General features: G+C 33.8%; 1 protein-coding gene across 1 annotated transcript; it reads left to right on the plus strand.

Annotated features, from left to right (window-relative positions):
• The first annotated feature begins 1,996 nt into the window (after positions 1 to 1,996).
• Positions 1,997 to 5,677, plus strand: LOC143602867 (protein neprosin-like). The gene is made up of 7 exons (XM_077079843.1): positions 1,997 to 2,420; positions 2,510 to 2,596; positions 2,686 to 2,898; positions 3,207 to 3,371; positions 3,466 to 3,519; positions 3,954 to 4,100; positions 5,150 to 5,677. The coding sequence occupies exons 1-7, from the start codon at positions 2,172 to 2,174 to the stop codon at positions 5,525 to 5,527; spliced, it is 1,293 nt and encodes a 430-aa protein (XP_076935958.1). The 5' UTR covers positions 1,997 to 2,171; the 3' UTR covers positions 5,528 to 5,677.
• Positions 5,678 to 12,707: the final 7,030 nt, after the last annotated feature.

A 12,707-nucleotide genomic window follows, 5' to 3' on the forward strand; every position in this document is an offset into this window, starting at 1 on the left:
CTCGGTGTTGAGGCGGGTACATACCTCTTCACAAACAAAAGAGAAACAATAGAAGATTTAGAAATGGGTTCTTAGTCGCATTCTTGGTTCGAATTGTTTTATTTTGACATCTCGAGTTGGTTGGTTAGTCTATTCAAGATAACGTGTGGTCACCGGCCCATATACCATCTGTGATGTCTCCATATGGTGCGGGAGTAGTTATCGTATTAGGATACCAAGAAGTCTTAAACCCTCAATACATTTTGTGATACGAAGATGATACTGTGGTTTTAAGTTCATTAGGGGAAAAGCAAACTCAACCCTCTTTAAGCGAGCAACAAACTGTATGTATACGGTATATCCCACCTTGGAGTCATGACATGGCACTGTATACACTCACATATTTTGATAAAAGTTAATAATGTTACGTATATATTCTAATACAGTCATGGACAAGGATATGTCTTATGATTTAAAAACCTCTAATATGTTTGAATAATCGTCACCTATATAAGAAACCACCTATACATAACAATCTCTCCATTTATATGTTTAAACAAACAATTAATTAAATGGTACTAGTTGTGTAAGCTTCATGTTCAGTCGATATAATAAGAAAAAGGGATATTGGTTTTTAATACTCTTAATTTTCCCTCATTGGTAGATAACACTTTCAACTTTCGATTTGTCACCCACCACTCCCAACTTTCACCCTATTTTCCTGTACCACTCCCCGTCTAAATGAACACTAACCTCGTTACTGTTTTTGACTAAAAATGTCGTTCAAATTAGTTGAGGGGGGTAAAACAGAAATTTTACTTTTAACACGCAACCTCCATTTCTGGTGACCTCGTTTTTCCGGCGACCTCATTTTCTCTGGAGAATTTGAGTTTTCCGGCTATCTCGTCTTTCAAAATACCAAATCCATCATTTCACCGAGCTTCACATATGAATTTGAGTTTTCCGGCGAGTTGCAGGTTTCCGGCGAACACCATATCCATCATTTCACCGCCCACCGCCCCAAAACCGCAACCCCTGCCCCCCGTCACCACCAGTATCTCACCCAACCACCTTCCGGGATCGCCTACGTGCCGGAAAATCAAGTTGCAGGCGAGCACCATCTTCATCATATCTCCACCGGTGCACAATCTTCATGATCTCCATCACCTTTTTAAACCTCTGAACCATCTCCATTTTCTGAAAGACAAGATAGTCGGAAAACACAAATTCGCCGGAAAAAAAGAGGTCGCCGGAAAAACGAGGTCACCGGAAATGGAGGTTGTGTGTTAAAAATAAAATTTTTGTTTTACCCCCTCAATTAATTTGAATGACATTTTTAGTCCAAAACATTAACGAGGTTAGTGTTCATTTAGACGGGGAGTGGTACAGGAAAATAGGGTGAAAGTTGGGAGTGGTGGGTGACAAATCGAAAGTTAGGAGTGTTAAAAGTTGAGAGTATTAAAAACCAATATCCCTAAGAAAAAACATATCACGCAAGCTCATTTTATGTAATTTTGAATTTTATTAGCTGAAAGTATATTTGCGCATGATACGTGAGTGAAAAATTGATACCCGACGTGATATTTAACCATAACTAATTGAATTAAAATAAGATACGTGAGCCAAAATACATACACAACCAAAGCTTTACATATGTTATGATACCAGTTACTTATTTATACATAGCCATATAAATATAACTCACAAAAGAAAAATCACAACTTTTGTGAGTTTCTCTAATTATTAATGTCATTAATGTTCACCACCAACAACATTGTCCAGAGACAAAGCAAAATCTTTGTACACACGTTAAAACAAAAAAGAAAAAGGTATAAGCAAATAATTTAAATAAGAATTGACTATTGGGGTGTGAATGGGGTTACAGCCCCACATCTTTAATGTAAATGTAGCTGGTTCTATGTGTCAGTGCAACACCAAGGAATCTTTATTATATTATATTATAAGTATCATGTTGTATTATAAAATAATATATAATATTGGTGTGTGTGTGTGTGCTGTTGTGTATTTATCTGTAATCTCTGCATTAAGAAGACTGGAATTAAAAACTCACCAAATCTTGTCTTTGAAGAAATGCACCAAAAATTGGAACACACCAGTTGTTTCTTGTTCTTGTTGTCTTGTTGATCACAATATCTCAGTTGCAAACAGACAACTGCATACCAGAAAACATCATGTTAACTCATAGTAAAACCAAACACAGATATTGTTTCACAAATACCAATCCAAACATGCCTCCTTCTTCTTCCAAATCTCTCATGATTCTCACATTTGTTTGTACCATGTTCTTGTTTGTTTCTGTTATTGAATCTGCATCCATTAATGAAACAAGAATATTCAAGCCAATGGAAGAGTTGAGGAAGCTCAGAACAGTTAGAGCTCATTTAAAGAAGATCAACAAACCTTCAGTCAAGACCATTCAGGTTTGACTTTTGACTTCTTTCCATTTTGACTTTTTACTTATTGAGTTTGACAAATTGGATTTCTTTTGTTTTGTTTGATGTGAAAGCAGAGTCCAGATGGTGATTTGATAGATTGTGTTGCTACTCATCTTCAACCAGCATTTGATCATCCTAAACTTAGAGGACAAAAACCATTGGTATATACATACATATACATCATATACATAGTCATACACACATAAGCCATAACTAAAGGATTTAATTTTTATTGTTTGTTAAATTACAGGAACCACCATCTGAAAGGCCAAAGGGGCATAACTCAAGTGATGAAACATTTGAAATAATTCAAAAGTGGGCAGAATCAAATGAATTCTGCCCCGATGGAACTATTCCAATTCGAAGAACTACCGAAAAAGATATTTTACGTGCAAGTTCGCTAAAAAGATTTGGAAGAAAGATTAGAGGTGTGAGGCATGATACCATGAATGGTGGTCATGAGGTTAGTTTAGTCTTTTTACAAGAACATGGCAACTTGGGCTTGTATTTTGAGACCAGTTATCAAAGGGTTGTGTTAAACGTACAAACCGTTGTAATTTTTAGTGAATGTACCCTCTCCGTTACTAAATTAGTTATTTGTTTTTTTTTTTTACCATTTTACTCGCTGGGGGGGGGGGGGGTATGTTTAACATATAGGGGGTGCTTTTAGCATACAAGGGGGCATTTTAATTTAGCATATTGGGATATGTTTAGCCAACTAGTTATCAAGTTAATCAGCCTTGAAATCATAATAATCAGTTTAAATTGTAGCATGCAGTTGGTTTTGTAAACGGTGATCGGTACTTTGGAGCAAAGGCCAGCATGAATGTATGGACACCTAGAGTTACAGAACCGTATGAGTTTAGTTTGTCACAGTTATGGGTTATATCAGGTTCATTTGGCAATGATCTTAATACCATAGAAGCCGGTTGGCAGGTAACTTATGATCTATAATAGTATTACATTTGAAAATACTAACAATTTTGATTTTAACGATTTATTCACCGGATTTACATTCATAATTCTTCAGGTTAGCCCAGATTTATATGGAGATGGTTATCCTAGATTCTTCACTTACTGGACTGTAAGTAATAACAATATGTTTTTTTGTTCCCAAATTTTGGACTAAAATGTGGGAAGGTGGGCGGTTTGGAACTTTGGATAACGGGTCAAAATAGATTCAGGTTGAAGCTTGTCACTTTTAAGTTTTAAGTACGGGTCCAAACATATCAGGTTGGGTTGAGCCGTAAATCTTTTCCCGGTTGCAATTTTTAAAATGCATTAATAAAATGAGGCTTTTCAAATTGAAAATAGACTATGGATGAAATAAAAACAACCCAAATTAATAAGTGTATATATTTATATAGAGTGCGTATTACAAGATACAAAGTTATTACGAAAATTAAAAATACAAATTTAGATCAATTTTTTATCTATGGTTTAGTTGTGCTCTTATATATCTGTGCACAAGTTATTCACATAAAAAAACCATCAAACTAATTTGTTTATATATAACAGAGTGATGCATACCAAGAAACAGGGTGCTATAACTTGTTATGTTCAGGATTTGTTCAGACAAACGACAGGATAGCAATAGGTGCGGCAATCTCTCCTAGATCATCTTACAATGGTAAACAATTCGATATCGGCGTTATGATATGGAAGGTAAATCTTAACTGAATTTTAATTTTATTTTCATTTTAATTAATTAATTAAGAGTAAAGTCTTTGAATTTATTTGATGAGTTGCTAATTTGTTATTTTGAACAACTTAACACACAAATAAAATATACAACAGCTAGAATCTTTGTCTAATCTTTGAAAAATAAAGGGTAGTTATTTTAGTTGTTAGATTCTAATAATTGACTGTACTTGAGGATAAAGAAACACTACAAAATGGTTGATGGAATCATCATCATCGTACTCAGTATATTCCACCAATAGCAATGCTATGGTAGGGTCTGAGGAGGGTAAGATGTATACAGCCTTACCTCTATCCCATAGGGATAGAGAGGCTGCTTCCGGTGAGACCCCCGGCTCGATAGTAGTTTTGCATCAAGCCTTGGACATAAGGCACATAACACTCAATCATCGGGACACCGGCTGATTGGTGCATGTGCCCTTGTCTTTCGGCTATCAACGCCACCACATGATGCCTGATTAACCTTCCGCCACTTTTAACGTTATTTTCACTTGATTAGTAAAATAACGTCAAAATTAGTGCAATTTTATTTTTGCCCACCCAAGGGTTCACACATATATACATTATATGCGCGCACCGCAAGCAGGGCGTGGTTGATGGAATATTATAGTATAAGATTCTCTTCATTTCAAGTCTCTCATGTGTAGACCTTCCTTTTAACTGTCACTAAAGTAATTAAATTATTATATATGATATAACTAATTTGATAGATTTGGACTAGTTATGGAAAAGTCTTTATTGTTTTTTTCTTCATGTCCTTATTTTTCTTCTAATTTTTGTCTACTCAGATGTTTCTAAATCCACTATTACAATACTGTTTATTGAAAGAAACACAAACAAAATAGAAGATTATGCGGGCTATAATGCAATTGTTTTAAAAATAAAGGATCCTAAAAAAATGACCCATTTCAGTCACAAATTTCGTGTCATGTCAAAAATTCAGCAAGAGCTCATTACCGGCCTACCCATCTTGTCATTTTTAAAACCATAACATTTTTCATTCTTTTGTGTAGGATCCTAAACATGGACACTGGTGGCTCCAATTTGGATCTGGGGTACTAATAGGCTATTGGCCGTCGTTCTTATTTAACCATTTGCAAAAACACGCAAGTATGATACAATTTGGCGGGGAAATAGTCAACTCAAGGTCAAGGGGTCATCACACAAGTACACAAATGGGTAGTGGTCATTTTGCACATGAAGGTTACCGGAAAGCGGCGTATTTTAGAAACTTGCAGGTTGTTGATTGGGACAATAGTTTGCTACCTTTATCAAATCTACATTTATTGGCTGATCATCCACACTGTTATGGTATAATAGCCGGAAAAAATAATGTTTGGGGGAATTATATTTATTATGGAGGTCCAGGAAGAAATGCAGGGTGTCAATAGAGAATAATTGGATAGAATAATCTTTTTTATTTATATGATTAATTCTTTCTTTAGCCTAAAAAAAGCTTTGGAAGAGTTTTGTTTTCTAAGATTTTTTTTTTATTTTTTTATTTGTGTTAGGTTGAGGGATCTTGTATATTGGAACATTAGGGTTATTATTTATTAGGGGAACTGGGTTTATAACAATATTATTTTGCATTGACTATTGACGTTGGTTTTCGTATATGTGTCATGGCAAGTCTTCAACATAAATTTGAACAATCTTAAAAATAACGTTAAAGGCTTTGCATATATTTTTATTAACAAAGTAAGTGTAAATTTGACAAAATAGAATTAATCTTATTCTTTTATAAAACTAGCTATATCATTTGATCTCTCTGTATTTAGTTAGAATATTGTCTCAGTCATCCAACAGTTTCTATATGACACATCTTGCATTTTAAATCTAACAGATTTCATTCGGGTCAGTCCACAACACTATCAACTATACTTCCTATACTTGATTTATGAATTTTGTATATACATAATACATTATATACTAAAACAAACTATATAAATAAATATAATAACATAAGCTCTTTAGAATGAAAAGGTTTAGTCCATTTCAAACCATTGAATACGACATTAGATGACTTATTAACCAAATTATTTTTTTTCTTTTCATTTTAACAGTTCCCTTTGATTCATGTTTTAGTTGCTTATATATATACACTATTATCAACAAATACACTATAATGGCCCAAGTAAACGGCCGTGTTAAGATATTATCCGTTTTGCACACGATAGATTGCTCATTCAAAAGCTCACGGTTTTGTTTTTATATGATAAATTGCTCAACCACGCAAAATGCATCTTGGTAGAGAATGTTTCCACTGATTAAAAATGAAAGTTTACATTCTCACCTCTCAACCGATTTGAGTCTTACAACATAAATTGTCCAGTTTTCATCAATACGAGTTGAAATTTCAACTTCTAAACATTAATAATTCACAACTTTGGAAACCCAACTCAACAAATTAACAGACAATGGATTAATAGATGTCTATACTATCTTATAATACATACAGGAAGGGCAAGATGGTAATTTACCAAAAAAACTCTTAAAATTAAGAGGTACAAGTCATTTTAGCATTGTGTACAAGTTGTTTTGACACCTGATTCACCCTGGTTGAAAACTCGCGAAACATCCAAAATTCAAATTTTAAAACCTAAGTTCCACACATACATACATACATACAGACAAGAGTTCAAGAGGTCAGAGAGAGAATGTGTAACACTACATAAAACCCTAAATCTCATCCAAGCATCGTGAGCGATTTACACCTTAAATCGATTCATGATGGTAGCAATCGATCAAATTGTACATGTATTGCCATCGGTTTAGGCTATATTCGAGGAAGGGTGAAGACATCGACCTAGGGTTCCGATCGAGAAACCAGAGGTATGTTTATTCGTTTGATTATGTTTGGTAATGATGATAGTAGACTGAAACTGAACTATACTCGTGTTTTGAAGGTGTAATCAATGTTTAAAGGGACCCGATTAAAGCTGCTCGGAGGTCGGATTGAAGACAGTCATCACTGGTATGCAGGTATAAGTCGTTTTCAACCTCTGACTTTCAATAGATTCATGGTTCTTGGATGTTTTGACCATTAAAGTTAGATATTTGGTGGACCAGTCTCTTTTGCAGGTTATCTTTGATTTACGAGACGATGGAGACACTTTTCTACCACTGTTAGACAGGAGAGAGGCACACTTTGACTAATTTAAGTCCCATATGATAAGTTAGTGTTTTTGTTTTGATTTTTTTTCTCTTTTCTATACTGTTTGTTGGATCTTTACCCTAAAGCATATTTGATTTTGCTTCAGAATTTTAATTGCAATATGTTTATCTATAACATGTTAAACCTTTTTTTTTGTTTGGGGTGACGAAATTATTTATAATAAATCACTTGCATATGATTTATTTCAGAAATTGGTTCTCTCAATTTTCAGGTTGTGTGGCGCTCAAACACAAAGATCTTTGCACAACTTTGAAATATTTATTAAGTGTGATGGTAAGGTTCTTGCATTTTCAAAGCAAATTTTTTCATATGATCTTATCGTCTTCATATTTTTACCTATTTGAAGAAATCTTATTTATGTTTCAATATTTATTAAGTTTTACTTTATATTTCTTAATGTATTATTTGATAAATGAGAATATGGGCTTGATCCATCTATCGGGAAAAATAATGAAAGTTGCACAAAAAGTAGTAGAAGGGAAGTTAATTGATCACTTTCCATTGGTTGTATGGTAAACTGGCGGTGGCACTCGAAGCATTATCAATGCCAATGAGGTAACATTATTATTTTTTATTTTTCACCAACACGGCAACATGATATTATGAATATAGTTGTTGAAATTTTTTGTCACAAGCGTGGTGATAAATTTGTGTGTTGCGTTAGGGTTGATGTTCCACATGCACAACTTGTTGAATTTATGGGCAGGCATAATTGGACTACTTAAGAAAAAGACAAGTTTAAGTTTCCAGAAGATGGTACACAGTTCATTCATGGAGCACACAAATATTTGGATCAGATTTCATGGCATGATGAACTTACCTTTTTACAATTTTTTTGGAAAAATGTTCCTGAGTTTGCGTTTGGAAAGCACACGGGGGTTGTGCATTAGATCTTGGACACGATGCAGCAAGTTCCCGAGTTCTTAGGATGTCGGTTGCTCTGAAAGATGTACACGAGTAGGGGTGCAAACGAGCCGAGCCGAGCCCGAGTTCGACCAGGCTCGAGCTCGGCTCGTTTAACTTATACGGAGCTCGAGCCCGGCTTGTTTTGATCTTTATTTATAAAGCTCGATCTCGGCTCGTTTCGTAGTTTTTCAAGCTCGAGCTCGGCTAGGGCTCGGCTCGTTTAATATTTATTAATTAATTTTTTATATATTTATAATTATATTTGTATATTTATTTTCATAATAACTTTATATATAAAATAATATGTTATTTAGTTAATTTTTTTCATAAGCTTATATATATCAATTAATAATTATTAAATATGTATGTATCTATTAATATATATAGTTATGAAAAAAATATATAAATGATAGGCTCGTTTAAGCTCGCGAGCTGGCTTGAGCTCGATAATTGAAGCTCAGGCTCAATTATTAAACGAGCTTTCTTTTAGGATCGGGCTCGGGCTCATTTAAGCTCAGCTTGATCGAGCTTTTTCACGAGCCGATCTCGAGTAGCTCGGCTCGTTTGCTTCCCTATACACGAGCACCAGATTCTGTTCGCATTAGAACATAGTGTGCCTGCAATGGCCAATGGGTGCACCATTTTACTACCTCAAACATAGAAACCGGAACTTTATAAAATGTTTTTGAGCCTTAATTTTGTCTTTATCTCTATCTTATTTTAGAATAGATCTTTATATTTTGGAAAAGAGTTTTAGGTAAAAATTTCATTTCTTAATTGCTTATTGAAGTCACATTTACGTTTATTAACATAAGTTTTTTTTGCTACTTTATTTTTGCAGCCTTGCAGGTTTTACTAAAACTGTTGGTTTTAATATTCTATTCTCCATTTTGGAGTTTGAGCACATAAAGGTACAATTTGATCAACATAGTCAAGAAGGTGGGGTCACACACATAAGTAAAAAACTATGATTAGAAGTTAGATGTGAATTGTTGTTAAAAATATCATTTAAACTCTTTTATAGGTTTCACTCTCCAAATATGGAAAATAACTCTAAAGTGGGAACAAAAGGTATAATATCTTTTTTTTTTAATTACTTTTGCTTACATGTAAATTGTATTGCATCTGTTAAACTTATAATATACATTTGTGAATTTAGGTATTAAAATTAGAGTATTGTACTCAGTTTATGCTCATGTTTTCATCCGCTGCCATTCTTATAAATGGAGCTTCCACATTGGATTGATATTGTCAAGACCGCTGCATTAACGGAGCTTGCACCGTGCGACACTGACTGGTACTACATCCGAGCTGGTAGGCTTTCTATTAATATTTACATTTGATGTTGTAAAACTAAGTTTCGCTTTGTTTATATTTATATATTTTTGTTTATGCTATATTCATTCGTTAATTGCACAAACGAACGATTCACTAACTTAAACGAACATGTCTTGCATCTTATATCATATAAAGAAAGAGACTTTTCATGTTTGTCTTATTGCTCTACTCTATTGTATAGGTCTGTCAAAATAAGATTTTCATATTGTTGGTTATATATATACTTTATGCATAATGCTTATTTGTAAAAAAACATTTTTGGCCTAATAAAGTAATTGTTTGTCAAATTATTGCAGATGGATTTTATTGCTAAAGCTGGTTCTGTTCAAATCTTTGTGTCAAACCATGTGAGCTAATCCTCTTATTATTTGATAGTTGCATAAAGAATATATATGTGTGTTGATTAGGAGACTTTTATGCCATCATAGGGCTGTAAACGAGCCGAGCTAGGCCCGGCTAGGCTCGATTTTATTTAACGAGCTAAGGCGCTAAGCTCGAGCTCGGCTCGCACAAAAACTCGAGCAAGCTCGTAGCTCGACGAGCTAACACCATTATTTAGAAAAAGAATGTGTTTTTTTTTTCATGTTTACACTTCAACAATTAAATTGCTTATTGATATGTAATAACTAATAAACTTTAATTCCAATCAAAATGGAGTAACCTATTCGGATAAAGAAACCACAACAAAGTGTAAAACATCATAGGGAGACCAATATATTATTGTTTAACTAATTAATAATTATAATATATACTTACCGCAAATAGTTTTGTATGCCTATATGGTAAATACTAAATAGTAAATAGGCTTACGGTCAACGTGCTATAAATATAGAATGCCAAATTAAACGAAAAATAAATGATGGGCAATATTTAGTTAACAAAATTAGTGAGCAAATTCTTTGTATTTAATGCACCTTATATATATATATATATATATATATATATATATATATGTATATGTATAAGAAAACGAGCTATCGAGTCGAGCTTACGAGCCGAGCCACCCCAGGCTCGAGCTCGACTCGATTACAAAACGAGCCGGCTCGCCTTGGCTCGATTTTAAACCGAGCTTTTTTCAAGCGAGCTTTTTTCGAGCTTTTTTTTTTGGGCGAGCTTCGAGCCACGGGCGTTTTGAACACTCTTATGCCATCATAATTGTTCTTTCTTTTTCTTTTAGTTGGTACCGGATGACGACATGGAGTTTCAATATGCCTAATTACACAACTTCATATGGACATGTATGAATCAATATTACAAATTTTGTAGGAATTCTCACATTACTGAGGTGTATTTAAATTTGATGTGTTTTTGGGTTCTTATCGAGGTAAAAATTCATAAGGATAATGAGGCTTGGTTGAAAATAATTGGGACTCGAGTTGATGCAACTGAAAATTTGTGGTATAAGTTATTACAAAAACCCGGTTATTAAAATATATATAATTGTGGTGGTTGAAAGTATTGTTATGGTGTAAATGAGTTAGTGCTCAGCATGCTAAAAGCTCAAAGAGCATAAACTAAGAAAATATTGTACAATATATCACGAGAGAGTTGATAAATTAATAGAAACAAGTACGCGTTGTAAATTCTTGTCGCCGCCGTATCGCGCGGGCATCTACTAGTATATATATATATCTATCAGATATACGATAAAAATTGACTGTATAAGAACAGTATATAACAAAGACAAAACATGCTTTTTAACCAACACTAATGATGACGTTATTTAAGGGCATGCATAACAATGGACTTTGAAGATAATTTCAGGAATGTTTTTGTCTGTTACTGATTATAAGAACGCAAATCAAAGCACCACAATGTCCAACCCATATATATGCTAGTATTAATTATAACAAGTCAATATGGCAGTAACAGCTATATAAAATTATTTTTATATGGTCAAGTACTGACAAATAAGAGTGTAGACATTTAAGTTTACAGAGATTAATGGAATCTAGCTCATGGATACAGCCAATGATACGAGTACCACTAATCTCGGTCTCATGTACGATTGTATAACTATGTTTCATATCAGGTCTAATACCTATCGGGTAATTACAGTTGAGTATCATGCACTTATTAGTTTGTTAATAATACATGTTGGGTATTAACTTTATATAATTTAATGTTTTTAAGAACTACAATAATGCAAAAAATGATAAATTACAATATACATATTATCCTCATTATAAAATGTTTAAAATATATAGAAAAAATGGTTAATTTCAATATAATGTAAATCTCAGATAATATCTTACTTTGTAGCATACAAATATAAATAGTGTCACCAAAATACATACTAGAAAAACAAAGTTTATTTTCCATGTAATCAAGGCAACCCCCTTGCTCATTTTCTTTTCATTATGGGTATGGATGAATTAACTAAATGTAGTTCTCAAGTCGGCTCGAGAACTAAATGTAGCTTGGGACGCATTGGTTGAAACTGAAACAAATTGGCGGGTTGGTGTAGGCAGCATAAAAGCTACGAACTTACCGTTGTTGGCAAAGTGGCTTTGGAGGTTTAAGGCGCATTCGTCAGATTTATGGGTCAGTTTTGTGAAATTGGTGCGTGTTGGAAGGAGACTTAGGGAAGGATGAGAAAAACGAGTACTGATACCGATTCGGTAGTATCAGTGGAGAGTTATGGATATTGCTCTATCGAAGTTAACAGAAGTCTCAATTGGAGGTGGGCCAGATTCTTTATTTAGGAGTGACAATTTGGGTTAAGTTTGTTAAAAGACACATATCGCAATTTTTTAATAGTTGAAAAAAAAAATTCATCTATATTTACTTATACCTTTTGTAATGGGTTGTGAGGGGGCTTTATAATATGTAGATCACCTTCTAATTAACCTCGTGTAATTCTCGAATGAGATTTGAAAAAGTGTTAGCTCAAGTTCGAAAATGAAATTTGATACAATGAACTCGATTAAAGATAGGTTGAAGTTCATGGAGGTAACTCGAGGAAATAAGGTGTACTAGAAAATGAGTATGGCTGTATGGGCATTATCATGGCGACAATTTGGTATATTTGTAGAGCACACTATGATAGAATCTTCAACAACTACAAAAAGAATGTGGACAAAGTTATAAAGGAGATTAAGAATGGGGCAAGGTTTGGATATTTAGTATGGGAAGATTGATACTCACTACTC

This window comes from Bidens hawaiensis, unplaced genomic scaffold (assembly GCF_021521415.1).
Source record: "Bidens hawaiensis isolate Kalapana, Puna unplaced genomic scaffold, B.hawaiensis_p1.1 tig00059965_1, whole genome shotgun sequence".
NCBI classification, from domain to species: Eukaryota; Viridiplantae; Streptophyta; class Magnoliopsida; order Asterales; family Asteraceae; genus Bidens; species Bidens hawaiensis.